We start from the raw sequence: 18,335 nt of genomic DNA, 5'->3' as shown, positions 1-18,335 counted from the left end.
CATTGGAAAAAAATTCTAAAATGAAAACACAGGAGTCAAGAGAAGGAGAGAGTTGTAGAGGGAATAGCCACAAGGAAAACAAACTTCAGTTTTAGAGGGTAGCATAAAACTGGCAAATATGACCAAAAAATGGGAATAGTAAGTATTAGAAGGGTTGTAGAAAGACAGGCACATAGAATACTGGTATAGAGTTGTGCATTAATACAACAATTTTTGAAAGCAATCTGTAATAAAGTGACTAAACTATTTCTATTCAGAGATTCTACTACTGGGCATATACCCCAAGGACATCAAGAAGAGGGGAAGGAAAGAAATACAGGGAGAAATTTAGGTGATATAAAAACAAAAGATATAATTTCTTTTGTAAAATTCAGAACCTGAATCATAAAAGGGGATGATTAAAAGAAATGTGAGAACCAAGGGCTGAGATCTTGATGATGTAAAATGAATAGGAACACTGGAGTGGAAGCAAATCATTTCATTTACAGATTACTAGTACTCATTCAACTCTTTTTCTTTCCATGATTTCTTCTTCTTGGTAAAGAAAAGGATAAGAGTCACACATAGAAAAAAATTATGAAAGGATATTATTGAAAGAATATGAAGAGGATTAACTCATCCATAAAATAGAGAAGGATACATAATAAGAAAGTAGAATCCAATAATGTTGTTTTCAAAAAAATAGATTTGAAACATGATTCACAGAGAGTTAAAATGAGGGTTTGGAGAAGAATTTCTTTTGCCTCAGGCAAACTAAAAACAAAGCAGGGATGGCAATCATGATTTGAGACAGTGCAATAGTAAAAAATAGTATGGTTAAAAAAGAGTAACAAAGAAACGACATTATGCTTAAAGGAACCATTGATAACGAAATAATATCAAAACTCAATATATAGGGACCAAATTGTCTAGCACAGGGGTGGGAAACCTGTGGCTTTAAGGCCATATTGGCCTTCTAGGTCCTTAAGTGTGGCCTTTTGACTGAATCCAAATTTTACAGAACAAATACTTTTATTTTTATTCATATATTTTTGTTCATCTTTTACATTTTATTTTTAAAATTAACATATTTAAAATACCAAAAAATAAAATAAGTTTCAACAAAATAATCCTCCCAGATTGACCAGCATAATTAAAACATCAGTAAGCCATAAGGGCTAATTTGATGGCTACTGTACTCATTATTTAGTTCTAACTTTTCCTGTCTGGTGCCACTAACAGCACGAGGCTGGTTGGCAAGAGTTTATGAGGGTCAAGTATGCCAGTCTGTTATCAGCTTTTGACAACAATGCACTTTGTTTCTATTTGAAGTGAAATTTGTGAATAGCTGCACTGCTTGACAGTATTTTTTAATTTTCTCTGCTTAATAGCTCATCATGTCAAAGAAGAACAAGAGAATACTGAAGGAAGAAAACAAGTTTGTTTTTTTAATGAGGACTGGTAATTGCAATATTATCTTCTTTTGCTAAAGATAAGATGATTTGCTTGCTTTATGATACTGCAATATCAACTTTAAGAAATTCAATGTTGATCAACATTATAGCATTCATAAGGACCACAAATATTTTAGAGAGGCGCGAAAGGTTGTATTGCAGAAATTCAAAGACAAAAATCAAAAGCAAAGATAATTCTTTCAAGCAGCAATAAGACCTGGAAATAATGCTACTGAAGTAACTTATAAGGTAGCTTACATACTTGGGGGGGAAAGGGAAACCATTCAGTGATATAGAAATTGTGGAAGAATGAGCTGTCAAAACTATAGGATGCTTAGACCTCCAATAGTTTCAAATTACAAACAACTGCTTCTTTCAAGGAGAACCATAACTCATCAGCAGCATGAATTAGCCTTCAACTTAACAGAACAACTTCATGCAATACTTAAAAAGGAAAATATATATTATTCAATCGCTTTGGATGAATCAGCTGATACTACTGACTTGGAACAAGTTTTATACTTCATTTGGGTCATAACAGAAGATTTTCTTTGCTATGAACAGTTACTCACTTTGGACACTCTTGTGAACAGAACACAGGGAATAGATATCTCCAACTTTCAGGATAAATGTTGTGAAGTTGGACTGAATTTGGTAAATTTAGTGCATGTACATACAGACAATGCACCTTCCATGACAAGAAAACGTGAAGGGTTTATTGCACAGATTTAAAAGAGAAGAATTAGTAGATCCAGATGTTCTCGTTTTTTTCATTGTATCTTGCATCAGCAAAATCTTTGTGCTACAGCAACTATTTTAAGTAAGTGACACTCTGCAATAAGTTATAAGTATTGTTAACTGTATTCATGCAAATGCAACATGGCATAGTCAGTTTCCAACATGCTAAAGTTGAACAATGAGGTATTCTATGTGGATTTTCCATATCATTCTAAAACATGGAGGCTATCACAAGGACAGGTGCCAGCCAAAATTTTACCTCTGTGAGAACAAATGGTTAATTTTTATGGAGAACAGATTCAGCAATGGAAATTATTGAAAGATGTATATGGGAATGCACCATTTCTGTGTGATATCATGTAATATCAAAATGACTTGAATATTTCTTTGTAAGGTAAAACTAAATCTACATATGATATGTGGCAAAAAAAAATCCAAGCATTTTGAAAAAAACTATCTTTTTTTCAAAACAGTTCCTTAAAAAAAAATTTGGGATGAACATTTTCTGCAGTTTGCAAAGGTTAACAGGATGATATATGTAAATCATCTGAAAAATACATAGTTGTTATAGACCAATTAATTGGAGGATACAATTAAGTGTTCACTGACTTTGAGAATCATGGCATCATATTCAAATCAACATTTCAGCCTCACCTCTTTGATTATCACTAAGGCACCTAAAGACCTATTGTTGGAATTGATTGAGCTGTCAGCAGATGACACTTTAAAGTCATTGTTTGATGCCAAGAAAGACCCAGTTGAAATATGGAAAAATGCAGTAGCATACCCACACCTTTGGCAACATGCCTCAAAAACAATCTTCCTTGTTTTTCCACTATTATTGCTGCAAATCTACATTCTACCTAACCCAAATCAAGGCACTTTCAGGTCACAAATGATTGATACCCATCTAAAGGATCAACTGAAATTGCAGATCTACAAGGTGCAACCAAATATCCAAATACTTTCCAACAAAAAAAGACACAATATAGTAATTAAAAGGTTAGTTAACTTTAAAATTAATAAATAGTTTTCATTTTTTGAAATTATTAAGTACATAGCAGTTAGATTTTTATGAAATAATGTACATTTTTAAAATATATCTAATTGAAGTTTCTTGAATACAGCCTTATTTAATTACAGCTAAATATTAATGCAGCCTTCCAACATGAAAAGGTTCCCCACCCTGGTCTAGCATCTAAATACGTTAAGTAAATCCTAATTGAATTATGGGGGATAATAGCAAAACCTGAATTGCTAGAGGTCTCAGTGTGATACTTTCAGACATAGACAAAAAGATAAATAAGAAAGTAGCAAAGAACCTGAATAGAATTTTTTTAACTTTAGATATGATAGATTTCTGGTAATTACTGAATGGAAATAGAAAGGAATATACATGTTTGTCTGTTGAGCTTGTAACCTTTACAAACTAATCATATGCAAGAGTACAAAAACCTCATAAACAAATGCAAAAATAATACCCAAAAATACTAAATCATCCTGACACAATAAAAATTTTAATTTATAAAGGGAAGAGGGGTGGTACCATGATTATTGTTTTTCACTAACAAGAACAGTTGCAATTTTTCTGCCTTGATCCTGCATTATACAGCTATAGTCCTTTCCCAGTATCTCAACCCTTTCCTTCCACCACCACCCCCAATTTGAGGCAGAGATGTCTGTAGTGGTAACAACAGTGAGGGCAACAGCAGCTGCAGCACTGAATACTCTCCCAGCATGCCACTATCCCATCTTGTTCCTTTTCTTCCTCTCTCTTCCCATAATGTTACAGAAAAACATAGTCATGCTCACAGCTGAAGTACATGGCATTGTATCATCACAGTTGAATCTACTCTAATTTGGAAGCAGTGACAGGGACCTGCAGCAGTCCTCTTGCCATCATGGATGCAAGTTTTCTAATACATTGGAGCAAGAGTCATCTCTCTAGCTTTAGACATCCCCTCAACATACCTAAATTCATCTCACTTCTTCTGATATTTCAGACCCTCTCCTTCAAGGACAAGGGGAGAAGGGGACTATCTTTTCCTTGGGGTAATTAGATCCCCAGTAGTCCTTGGATCATAATATGATGATGATTTCTCTTCTGCCCTGTAGGCATCCATCTCAGCTGGATGATATAGTCTCTTTGGATAAAGGGGACTGTGTTCATAATAGATATTAGTGCTAGAAAATATAAAACAGGAAAAGAGAAACCAAAAATCTGAATAGAGCATATTTACATGCCTCTATTTTCAAAACACCTAAATTAAAAGGGAAAATCATCCAAATGTTTGTTCTACCTTTTTCCTTTCTTCATTTTCATTACAAGTGCACTCTGATTCACCTACCTATCTGAACACTCCTCAATTTCCTTTATTGGTATCCATACCCTTCCCCTTTAGGATGTACCCTTAAACTCTATCCCAGGCCCTTTTTACTTTCCATCCAAAAACTCTTTCTTGGTGGTCTCTTCATCTCCTATGGATTCAAACATCTCTTTGCACATGACCCAGAAATCCGTATATCCAACCTTCGTCTTTCTTCTGAGTTTCAGTCCCACATCAGCAACTTCCTTGGAGAGACATTTCTGCCCAGACATGTCCCTTAGGAATCTCAAGCTCAACACATACAGAATAATTCATTGTACCTTGTCATCTCATGAACAATACCCTCTTCTGAACTTCCATGTCTCTGTAAAGGATACCATAATTCCATTCATACAGATTTGCAAAAGTAGTCATTCTTTACTCATCACTCTTTCCTCATCCTACATGAGATAACTGACTGACAAGTCAGTAGTCAAATCTTGTCAATTATATCTACACAAAATCCCTTTGATCTATGCCCTTTTGTTAGACTACTGTAATAGTCCTCTGGTTGGTCTATTTCAAGTCTCTCCCTATTCCATTACAAATTGCACTCAGCTGTCTAGTTGATCTTCCTAAAGGCCTATGTCACCCTCTTTCTCAATAAACACCATTAGCTTCCTATTTCTATGTGCTTCCATGTGTACATGTTATATTCTGACCTGGAATGTAAATTCCTTGAAGAAAGGGATGATTTCGTATTAATTTTTGTATTGCTAGACCCTGGCAGAGTGCACAGAAGGCATTTAATAAAGGCTTATTGGTTTGGTAGATACCTAAAAACTATTAGAAGAATAAATTAATGATCCAGTTATTTTATTCCATTATTCCAATAGCTAGAATTTTACATTTATTTAAGTTTTACTTCCGATGACCAGTTGATTCATAGATGCCACTTAGTTAAGGAGAGGTTCTAGGAAACAACTCCTCTTAGGTGAACAAAGAATAAGATATAAAAACCTGTTATTGAAATGCTGAAGAAAACATTTTCACACAAAATCTGCTTTATAAAGTCCACTTGACACTTTTTTGAAATGCTGATAAAATATGATTAAGATAAAATTCACACACTTAATTCTGTACCAAAGTAAAATAAACATGACTTATTTTACAGAGGATACCCTAAGAACACAAAACAACATATGAAACCAAATTAATGCAATCTTTAAATTTTGTCATAACGTAGTGCAAAATAAAAAATCCCTCTTTCCCACCCCTTTGGTTGTCCACTACAAATATTATTTTTAAAGGACCATTTATCAGAATAAAAGTGCAATTCCTTTTGGCCGATAGGGATTAAAATAAATGTCTCTAAATTTCAAAGAGACAAAGTTTTAATGTATTGAAAAACTGGCCTATAGACAACATAAGATTGTAGAAGTTATCTGAAAGTCAGTAGATAAGTCATTTAACATCTTGAATACCCAAAGATATTAATTCCCTTTTCTTTCTTAAATTACAGTATATTTATTTATCTATGTATATGTTATAAGGTAGTTTGGTGAATGGAATTCTGAACACAGTGTCAGAAAACTCTAGGTTCAAATCAGGCCTCTAGTTAATGACCTTCCACAAATCATTTAATCCATAAGGGCCCCTGGCAACTCCCTTAGAAACATAGGGATAGAGTAATAGTCAAGATGGCAGAGAAGTAGTCAAGATACTCATCACTCCTTCTCTACAAATATCTAGAAATATACCAGATTGAATCATGATTGAGAAATCCAAAAAAAAAAAAAAACCACAATGTGTCATTTTTTTCAGCCCAAATTGGCAAAGGGAGACAGAGAGTTCTACAGACATTAGGTATAGCGTATGGCCAGCAGCATGCTTTGTAGAATATTCCAGATCCCAGAGTCTGAAAAAGGCCTGAGACTGATTTAGGAAGGAGTTTCATAGTTCTTAAACTAGTGCAGAATGAGGGAACAGGTGCCATGTGATCACCTATTACCCAGTCCCACATCACAGAACTGAGAAAGGAACCTGTACCTTGGGATGGTAGAGAGGGGTAGTTGCAATTACGGACCCTAGCTATGTAGTGAGGGGGGGAAAAGCCCAGAAACAAACAGAAACTGTGTGGCTCTGGTCCCAGAAGCAGAGCAGGGACTCAGTTAAAACCTTCAGCCCAGGTTAAAGCATATAATGGAATAACCAGAGCAAGAGTCATAAATACAGGGAAGCCTGCAATTCAGGCATTATGAATTTGCAAAATCTCCCAGGGGCTAATTGGCACTGAGTCTAACAGTAATCTACTTAAACTTCCAACCATGGTAGAATTGATAGAGGTCTTGCTCAAACCCAAATCTGAGTCAAGGAGAGAAGAGAGGTATGGCAATCAGACTTTGCCCTGGATCACATACATCACTCTTGCATCTACATCTTGCAGGTACCCAGTCTGAGATACCCCTGAGATCCTAGAATAACACACCATTTAATACCCCCAAGGAAGCAATAGAAGGACCTAGAATGACAAAAGCTCAACCCAGACATACAGCCCAGCCATAACATAAGTTCAAAGTCAAGAAGCAGAATGGAAAAATGACCAAGTTAAAAAAAATCTCAACATAATGGTAACAGGAAATCTCAAGACATGAGCCAAGAAGAAAACAAATCTAAAATATTGATAAGAAAAGTCTCAAAGAAAAATAAAACTTGGGTACAAGTCCAATGAGAATTTCTAAATGAGACAAGAGTTGGGGGGGTAGATTTTAAGCTAAAAAAATTATTTTAAAATCAAACTGAAAACAACAGAGGAAAAGTATGAAAATATATGAGTTATGGGAGAAATATATGGAAAAAATAAACAACATGGTACATACATTGTACAAACCCTCTAAAAATTATGATTGACCAAACAAAAGTTAATGACTTTATGAGACATCAAGAAATAGTGAAACAAAGTCATAAGACTGAGAGGGTAAAAACGGAAGAAAATGTAAGTTTTCTCATAGCAAAAACAACTGACCTAGAAAACAGGTCAAGTAGATACAATTTGAGAACCACTGGAGAACCTAAATGTCATATGTCAAAAAATCTTTTTAAAAACTGCCCAGTTCTCTTAGAACCAAAAGGTAAAATATAAATAAAACAAATTCACTAGTTACCTCCTGAAAGAAACCAAAGCAAAAAGTTTAGAATATGATGTTCCAGAAGGCAAAGGATCTAGACTTACAACCAAAAATAACTTATCCAGTAAAACTGAGTATAATCTTGCAAGGTGGAAGTGGATTTTAATGAAATAGAAGACTTCTAAGCATTCTTGATGAAAAGATGCAAGCTGAGTAGAATATTTGTCAACAAAGTTCTTCAACCCTGTGAAGTAGGAGCTATTATTAACCCCATTCCACAAGTGAGGAAATTGAGGAAGACAGAAGTTAAGTGACTTGCTCACCATTAGTAGTATGTGTTTGAGGTTGGATCTAAATTCAGGTCTTCCTGACTCCAGATGTAGGCCTGTAGCCATTGCACTACCTTGCTGGTAGATAAAAGGAGAGATTAGTCAAGAAACAAACTCTTTAAAAGGAAGGCAGAAAAAAAAGAGTAGGAAAAGTATAAGACAATGAGATGAAAAAAACAGATAATTAAAATCATAATTGTGAAAGTGAATGGGATGAACTCACTCATAAAACAAAAGATAAGAACAAAATGGTATAGAAATGAGAATCCAACAATATGCTGATTACAAGAAAAACACTTGAAACAGAAAAATACACAGAGTTAAAATACGGTATGGGAATGCTTCAGCTGAAGTTGAAAAAAACAAGGATAGCAATCATGACCTCAGACAATGTAATAGCAAAAAACAGATCTAAGTAAAAGAAATAGGGGCAGCTAGGTGGTGCAGTGAGTATAGTACCCACCCTGGAGTCAGGAGAACCTGAGTTCAAATCCAGCCTCAGAACTTAACACAAAAACTAGCCCTGTGACCTTGGGCAAGTCACTTAACCCCAATTGCTCTCCAAAAAGCAAAAAGAAAAGAAATAAGCAAAGAAATTATACGTTATTGAAAAATACCATAGGAAATTAATTTATATCACTATATAATATCATATATGTACCTACTGGCACAGCATTTAAAATCTTAAAGTAAACGTTAAATGATTTACAGAAGGAAAAAACTAAAAGTAAAACTATTTTAGGGGTACCTCAACTTGCCCTCTCAGACCTAGACAAATCTAACCAAAATATACACCAAAAAAGAATGAAGTACATGCATAGAAGTTTAAAATAGTTAGAAATAAGACTTCCAGAGAACAAAAATGAGAATAGAAAGGAGTATACACATTTCTTAGCTGTATAGTCCATCTTTACAAAAATTGATCATATATTAGGAAATAAAAACTCACAAGTGCATAACAGTGGAAATATTAAATGCCTATTTTACTGAACATGATGCAAGAAAAAAATGCATTCAATAAAGGTCCTCTGAAGAAATATTAAAAATTAAGTGGAAACTAAATAATTTCATCATAAATTTTTAGAATAATTTTAGAGAAAAAAATTGAGACCATTCACTGAGAACTCTCTTTTCTTCTTTCTTTATCTCATATCACTCAGATGCCTTCTGCCAGTGAACTCCTCCTTCACTTTTGTCTCATATGAAGAGGTGACACTATTACTCACCAAGGCAAATTTCTCTACCTCACAAGTGATTTAATTCCATGCTGTCTCCCCTAATAGATTGACCCTTCTGCCATCCCCACTGTAACTTATCTTTAATCTCCCTCTGTCTACTAGCTCCTTTGCTACTACCTATAAACATGACTGTGTCTCCCAATCTTCAAAAAATTTTCGTTGTATCCCTTTATTTCCATTGTCATATGATATTTCTTCTTTTCTTAGAGGCAAAACTCCTTGAAAAGGCAATCTACAACATGCTTCTACTTCATCTCCTCATTCTCTCATTTTAACCCTCTAAAATATGGCTTCTGACCATCATTCAACTAAAACTACTCTCTCCAAAGGTACCAAAGATCTCCTTATCATTAAATCCAACAAACTTTTCTCAGTCCTCATTCTTCTTAATCTCTCTTCAGTCTTTGACACTGCTAATTATCTTTTTCTCCTCAATACCCTCTTTTCTTGAGGTTTTCAGTACATTATTCTCTCCTGGTTTTCCTCCTATTCTATTTAACCCCTCATACTCAGTCTCCTTTATTGGATACCTATCCAGGTTGCTCCCACTAACGATGGGTGTCCCACAGGGCTCCATCCTGGACTCCCTTTTCTTCTCCATCTATACTACTTCACTCAGTGAGCTCATCAACTCCCATGAACTCATCAACATCATTTAATTACATCTCTAAGCTGATTATTCTCAAATTTACTGATCCAACCCAATCTCTCCACTGACATCCAGTCTTAGATATCCAACAGCCTTTTAGACATCACTATCTGGATGTCTAGCAGACATTTTAAACTCAGATGTACAAAACTAAACCCTATCTTCCCCTTAAGTCTTCTCCCATTCCAAACTTTCCTATTACTGATGAGGGTACTAGGACCCTCCCAATAACCCAGGATTGTAACCTAGATGTCATCCTCAATGCCTCACTATCTCTCACATATACCTCCCATATCTATCAGTTGCCAAAGCCTAGCAATATGACCTCTCTCATCTCATCTCAACATCTCTCAAATACATACCTCTTCTCTCCTCTAATATTGTCATCACACACATTTATACTATTGAAGTAGCTTGCTAGTTGGTCTGTCCGCCACAAGTCTATCCCCACTACAATCCATCCTCAGCTACCAAAGTGATTTTCTTAAAGCATAAATCCAGTCATATCACACCATACTAAAAAAAAATCCAGTAACTCCCTGTCACCTCTAGTATTGAATACAACATCCTAAATTCACCATAACATGGGACAATACTACCTTTCCAGTTTTCTTATACCTTATGCTTTCCCACATGTCACTCAGCCCCATATGCTATTAAATTATGTGACACCAGACTCCTGACTGTTCCACAAATAAGACACTCTATCTATTGGCTTCATATATTTTCTCTGTCTGTCTCCCATTCCTGGAGTGTTCTCTTTCATCACTTCAGCCACTCAGCTTTCCTGGCTTCTTTCAAATCCCAACTAAAATTCCATCTTTTATGGGAAACCTTTCCCAATCTTAATTTCAGTGCTTTCTCTCTGTTATTTTTCCAATACATAGGTGATCTGTACATATTTGTTCACTTAGAATTGTCTTTTACCTTTCATTGTATCCCTAGCATTTAGCATAGTGCCTGGCACATAATAGGACTTTAATATATGCTTATTGACTGACCAACTAATTTAATTGATCCTAAATAATTGGTAGTACAAAGAACAAATTATAGAAACAATAATGTCATTGGAGACAATTACAACAATAACACAACATACTAAATTTGGGAGATAACATCCATGTCTCTAAACACTTTCCCAAATAAAAGATAGAAAGAGAAAATGTAAAAACTGCATACAGCTTTTAAAAAATAGAAAACCCACAAATGAAAAACCCTAAATTAAACACCAAAATAAAAATCCTACAAAGCAGAGATTAACAAATATTTGAAAGTAAAGAAACAAAGTTGAGATAATAAATAAAAGTAGGAGCTATTTTTAAAAATTAATAAAATAGATAAGCCATTAGTTGACTTTTTAAAAGAAATTCAAATGATCACCATAAAAAATTTTAAAAAGATAAATTGACAAGCAATAAAGAAGAAATAAAAAAAAACATTCAGGGCTATTTCACTCAATTATCTGCTAACAATCTAAGTGAAATGGATTAATATTTACCAAAAAGGAGATGAACAGAACAAGAAGTAGTGTTCTTAAATAACCCTATCTTAGAAAAGGAAATTGAACAAGCTATAAATGAACTCCTTAAGGAAAAAAATGCCAGGACCAAGACAGACTTACAAGCAAATTCTATCAAACTCTTAAAGTTGCATTAAATCAAATTTTTGAAGTGATATTAATTCCAATATAATATACAGTGTTTGAAAAATGAGAAAAAGGAGTCTTAATAAAATTCTTTCTATGACACAAGTATGATCTTATTATCTAAACCAGGGAGAGTCAAAACAGAAAAAGAAAAATATAAACCAATATCATTAAGGAACATTGATGCCAAAAAAATGTGAAATAAAATATTAGCAAAGCTACTATGACAATATATCCCAAAAAGTATGCATTATGATCAGACAGAATTCTTACCAGGAATAGAGGACTGGTCCAATATCAATAAAACTATAGACATATTTGACCGTATCATAGCAAAAATAAGAGAAATCATGTGATTATATCAAGAGATGCAGAAAAGACTTGTAATATAATACAAAACTATTCCTGCTTAAAAAAAAACAGTTGATTGTTTATTGTCCTTTGTGCTTGAAGAGGAGCAAAATGACCTCACTATGTTTAGGCCAAGGCATGGTGTGTCCAACTGTGGCTGATCAGACCAATAACAAGCACAGAAGACTCCAAAACAGGCTGGGCACAAATAATCAATGTGAACATTTGAAGTAGAGATGTCTCTAACCATCTCACATTTCGAGCTACTGCAATTCTGCTTTTCTTATAGGACATAGTAGCTTCTTTCATGTGGGCACATCACACTGGGCAGAGGCGCACCAATATCCTCCATGTCTCACAATCAATTTTCAAAGTTCTTCAGAGAGACTTTGAAAGAATCCTTGTATCACTTCTTCTGACCTCCATGTGAGCACTTACCTTGTGTGACTTCTCTAGTAGAAAATAGACGAATAAATGGAGCTTTCCTTAAAATGATAAATAGCATCTATCTACAATCAAAAACCAGAATTAACTGATGGGGACAAGTTAGAGGCCTTTACAGTAAATTTTTGTTGAAGTATCACAGAAGATATCATACTTCAAGATGCTATTAAGGAAAATTACCCTGAAAATTTAAAACTAGAGGGTAAAAGAGGAATTGAAAAACATCCATTGATCACTACATAAAAGATACTAAGATGAAAACTCACAGGAACTTTATAGCTAAATTTCTAAGCTCCCAATTCAAGGAGAAAATGCAAGCAACTAGAAAAAAAGAATTTAAATATTGTAGAGCAACAGTAAGGATAACCCAAGATTTAGCAGTTTCTACATTAAAAGACCAAAAGGCATGGAACATAATATTATGAAGAGCACAAGTAACTCGGTTTCCAACAAAGCTGAGTGTATTCCTGCAAGAAAAAAAGGGATATGTAATCAATTAAAGGACTTTCAGATATTTGTGAAGAAAAAAACAGAAGTGAACAGAAAATTGGACCTACCAGAATCAAGAGAAACACAAGAAGGTAAACATGAAAGGCCAATTTTAAGAGATTTAATAAGATCAAACATCTATAACTCTTAAGAATGTTATCATTACTAGGGTAGTTTGAAAGAGCATATATAGATAGAAAAGGAGATTCAGTTGAGTATGATGGGATGATCCTAAAGAATAATATTGGGTAGGGAGAGGTAAAATAGAGCAATTATCTCAATCCAAACAAGGCATGAATGTAAGGACTTTACAGTGGAGGGTAGGAGAGGGTGGAGGGCTAGTGGTGCTACAAACTTATTCTCATCAGAATTGAGTTCAAAAGGGAATAGCATATGCATCTAGAAGGGTACAAAAGTCTTCTTAACTTACAGAGAAATAGGAGGGAAAGGGGGCAAGATAAGAGAGGGACACTTAGAATGTTGTGCAGATTAAAAATAGGAGGGCAAGGACAGAGGATAAAGGACAAATTCTCAGAAGGGGTGTCAATTAAGGAGGCAGTAGTTAGAAGTCAGTTAGACTTTTGAGAAGGGATGGGATAAAAAGAAAGGGAGAGAAGAAGAAAAAGTGAGAAAATATAGGATGGAGAGAAATACACAATTAGTAATTACAACTTTGAATGTGAATACAATGAACTCACCCATTTAATAGAAACTATACCAGAATGCATTAAAGGCTAGAATCTGACCATATGTTGTTTACAAGAAACACATTTAAAAATAAAAGGTACACACAGAATAAAAAATAAAAGGCTAGAGTAGAATTTATTATGCTTCAGCTAAGGTTAAAAAAACAGGGGCAGAAATCATAAACTCATACAAAGTTAAAGCGAAAGTGGGTTTAATTAAAAGAGTTAAACAGGGAAACTATATTGTGTTAAAAGGTACCATAGATAATGAAGTAATATCAATCCTAAACTTATGTGTACCAAATACTATCCTATCCAAATTTTTGGAAAAGCTAAATGAATTACAAGTGGGAAAAGGTAGCAAAACTATAATAGTGGGAGGAACTTCAAATTTTCCTCTCAGAATTCGATAAACCTAATCAAAAAATAAATAAGAAAGAAGACAAAGAGATGAATAGAACCCTACATAAGTTAGGTATGAGAGATATCTGGAGAGAACTGAATGGAAATAGAAAGGAATATACCTTTTTCTCCGTGGTACATGGTACCTTACCAAAAAAAATGACCATATATGACAGCATAAAACTTTATTGCTAAATGCAGAAAAAAGGAATTATTAAATGCATCCTTTTCAGATCATAATGAAATAAAAGTATATTTAATAAGGGGCCATGGAAATGCAGATTAAAAAATAAATAAGACTAAATAAGCTAATCTTAAAGAATGAGAAATGGAAACAACAGACAATTGAATTAAAGAGAATGATAATAATGAGACAACATACCAAAACCTATGGGATACAGCAAAAGCAATAATCAGAGGAAAATTTATGTCTCTAAATGCTTATGTATATCAATCAAATAAAGAGCAGAGCAATGAATTATGGATGCAATTAGGATGCAATCCCCAATTAAACACCAAATAAAAATCCTAAAAATTAAAGGTTGAATTAATAAAATGGAATGTAAAAAAACCATTGAATGAATAAATAAAACTAGGAGTTGGTTTATGAGAAAATAGTAAAATAGACAAACCATTGGTTAATATGATTTTTAAAGAGAGAAGAAAACTAAATCACTACAAGCAAGTTTTAGGAGTTATTTTGTCCAATTATATACCAATAAATTTTAAAACAAATGTAATACTTGCAAAAATATAAACTGCCTAGATTAACACAAGAGGAAACAAAACATCTAAATAACCATATTTTAGAAAAAGAAATGCAACAGGCCATAAATAAGCTGCCTAAGAAAAAGGCATCAGTACCAGATGAATTTACAAGTGAATTCCCCCGAATATTTAAATATCAACTGATTCTAATGTTAAATAAATTATGCAAAATAATAGGCAAAGAAAGAGTCCCACCAAACTTCTTTTATGAAACAAATATGGTACTGATTCCTAGCAATAGGAATGTGGTAGCAAATAGCAATAACAAAAGAAAAATAAACTGAAGGAATCAGAATGGTCAATGAAGTAATAAAAACTATTTGTTTTTTCAGACAATATGATATACTTGGAAAATCCTAGATTCTATTAAAAAGTTAGTTTAAATAATTAATAATTTTAGCAAAGTAGCAGGATATAAAATAATCACATAAATTCTCAGCATGTCTATGTATCACCCACAAACACCTGCAAGAAGAGATAGCAAGAGATACCCTCTTTTTAATAACCATAGATAACATAAAATACTTGGGAATCTACCTGCTAAGATAAATCCAGGAACTACATGAAAATAATTACAAAATACTTTTATACAAACAATCAAAATTTAAATGATTAGGGAAATATTAATTATTCATGGGTTGGCAGAGCCAATATAATAAAAATGACAGTTCTACCTAAAATCTACTAATTCAATGCCATCCCAATTAAATAATAAAAAGAAATTTATTAAGTTAGAAATAATAATAAGAAAATTCAATTGGAAGAACCAAAGGTCAAAGATATAAAAGGAACTGATAAAAGAAGGAAAAGGAAGAAAGTCTAACAATACCAGACCTTAAACTGTATTATAAGGTAATAATGATCAAAACTGTCTGGTACTGGTTAAGAAAAAGAAAAGTTGATCAAGCAGAACAGAATAGAGATATAATATATAGTATTAAATGTTTATAGTAACCTTATTTTTGACAAAAGTAAATAAGTTTTTTGAATAAGAATATACTATTTGATAAATATTGTTGGGAAAACTGGAAAGAAGTCTGGTAGAAATTGGATATAGATCAATATCTTACACCATTTACCAACATAAGTTCAAAATGGATATACAACCTAGATATAAAGCAAGATATAAGAAAACTAGAAGAATATGGAACACATTACCTATCAGATATACAGAAGAATTTATAAATACATAAGAAATAGTATTACAAGACATAAAATGGATAATTTTGCTTACATTAAATTACAAAGGTTTTGTACAAATAAAACTAATGTAGTCAAGATTAGGAGGAAAGCAGAAAACTGGGGGAAAACATTTTATAGATAGTTTCTGAGATGAAGGCCTCTTATCTCATATATAAAGAGAACTTTTTTCAAATTTATAAGAACATGAGTCATTCATTCCCTCATTGATAAATGGTCAAAGGATATGAACAGGCAGCTTTTAGAAACTGTATTATGTAATCATATGAAAAAATGCTCTAAATCATTATTGACTAGAGAAATTCAAATTAAACTAACTTTGAGATATGATCTCATACCTATCAGATTGGTTAACATGATAGAAGAGAAAAATGATAAATATTGAAGGGGATGTGTAAAAATTGGGATCTTAACACACTTCTGGTGGAACTGTGAACTGATTAAACCATCTTGAATATCTATCTGGAATTATGCTCTGTAATGGCAAGCAAAATGGTTCTTTGTTTCAGTTATTGTAATGGCAAACAAAGAGGCACAACTCCTTGGTTCAGCTATTCAAGTATCTTTGAGTCTGGCTTGTGATTATATCAAGTCTGTGTTGCCCTTAAGAGGCCTAAGGGAATTTGGAGACCTGTCCTTAATAGGCCTAATGTCATCACATGGAGCCTGTGGTGGGAGAAATTTGCCAAAAGAGCACAACAGGAAAGGTGGAACAGGAAGAAGCAGAGCATATAAAAGCTAGAGCATGAGCTGGGACAAAGCAGAACTGAGAAGGGAGAACACTTATGGTGTCAGCACTCTTCCTGTTCTGTCTATGTTAATGTGACTTTGTCAGACAGAAGCACTATGTCTGTTGACTTGTGTTGCTTTCACAGACAGAAAGTAAATTGAGATGATAGTGCTAGCAATACATGTGAATATTGTTGTAACTCTCCTAAGCTTAATGTGGGTAAATATTGTTGTGGCTCTGTTAAGCTTTGTCTTCCCAGAAACAGGAACAGGAGTGGAGATCTGCCTACCTGTGAATCCAGGCAAAAGTTGGGTGGATCCAGGCTAGAGCTGGGAGCATGGAATAGGAGGCATGCAGTTTGGAAGTAAAGCTTGAGTCAAGATGAAAGGACCTTTACTTGGGTACTTAGTGCTGACTGACAAGATTATGACTTACTGTGACCTAGAGGTGGAAGACCTTTGTACTTTCCACTACCCCTTAAGGATGATTACTCCTTAAGGATGATTGAAAACCAGCCTGCTGTCAAGATGAAAAAAGACTTTAGATTGGTACTTTATATTGATTGAGGAGATTGTGACTTACTGAATGATATCTTTTGTTTAAGACTATGTCACCACCTTAGTAATAAGTTGTTACATTGTTGTGAGTGTTTTGCTTTAGTTTATTGCTGAATAAATAGAGATGGGGATGTGTAAAAATTGGGATCTTAACACACTGTTGGTGGAATTGTGAACTGATTAAACCATCTTGAATATCTCTCTGGAATTATGCTCTGTAATGGCAAGCAAAATGGTGCTTTGTTCTTTGTTTCAGTTATTGTAATGGCAAACAAAGAGGCACAACTCCTTGGTTCAGCTATTCAAGTATGTAATAATCAATAAATATGCAATCAGAACCTTAAAGTTATTCACAGCAGCAGTCCTCAGGAGAGCTGTTCATGCTTGACTGTACATGCCCAAAGAGTTTTAAAAAAAACTGTGTAGACTCTTTAACCTAGCAGTACCACTATTAGGTCTGTTTCCCAAATTAATTGGGGGAAAAGGAAAAGAACCAATATGTTCTAAAATATTTAAAGCAGCTCTCTTTGGGGTAGCAAAGAACTAGAAATTGAGGGGATGCCTATCAACTGGGGAATAGCTGAGCAAGTTGTGGTATATGATTGTAATGCAATACTATTGTGATGTAAGAAATGATGAGCTGGTTGATTTTAGAAAAACATGGAAAGACTTACATGAAATAATGAAAATGAAGTAAGCAGGACCAGGAAAATGTTGTATATAGCAACAACAATATTGTTAGTAGAATAAATGTGAACAAATTATTGTGAGCATTATAAATATTCAAATCAACTATAAAGGATCTAAGAAAGAAGATGCTATACATCTCCAGAGAAAGAACTGATAAACAGAACTATGTACAGTATGGTTTTACATATATTTATAAATTTGTGTCAAATGAAGGTCTTATCTAATGCAAGATGGAGGATGGGGGGAAGGAGACAGTTCAGAACTTAAAAGGTAACCAAAAAAATCAAGAAAAAAAATAAATCATTCAGGGAAAATGTATCAATAAATACAAATAATTGTACATAAATGCATTTGCTTTCATAGTTTAATTCCCATTTTTTATGTTTTCCAAATATAGTTATTCTTATTATCATTTCTTCCATGTTTTTTGTTTGTTTTGTTTTTTTTATTAATACCATAAACAGGGTGTATATGTGCCATGTGCTGTCCTTGTAGATTATACACACACACACACACACACACACACACACACACACACACACACACACACAC

The 18,335-nt window shown here is 33.7% G+C and overlaps 1 protein-coding gene across 1 annotated transcript in view; it reads right to left on the bottom strand.

Moving 5' to 3' along the window:
• The window catches only part of SH3BGR (SH3 domain binding glutamate rich protein), a 101,256-nt gene that overhangs the window by 65,988 nt on the left and 16,933 nt on the right, over window positions 1-18,335 (bottom strand). Inside the window, 1 exon segment of the mRNA XM_069074851.1 lies at window positions 7,929-8,012. Coding sequence (XP_068930952.1) covers window positions 7,929-8,012 — 84 coding nt within the window.

This window comes from Petaurus breviceps, unplaced genomic scaffold (genome assembly GCF_028583685.1).
Source record: "Petaurus breviceps papuanus isolate PSGF00001 unplaced genomic scaffold, PetGlider_PUasm1.0 90897, whole genome shotgun sequence".
Taxonomy (NCBI): domain Eukaryota; kingdom Metazoa; phylum Chordata; class Mammalia; order Diprotodontia; family Petauridae; genus Petaurus; species Petaurus breviceps.
The sequence above is the reverse complement of the archived record's forward strand: the minus strand, read 5'-3'. Positions and strand labels throughout refer to the sequence as shown.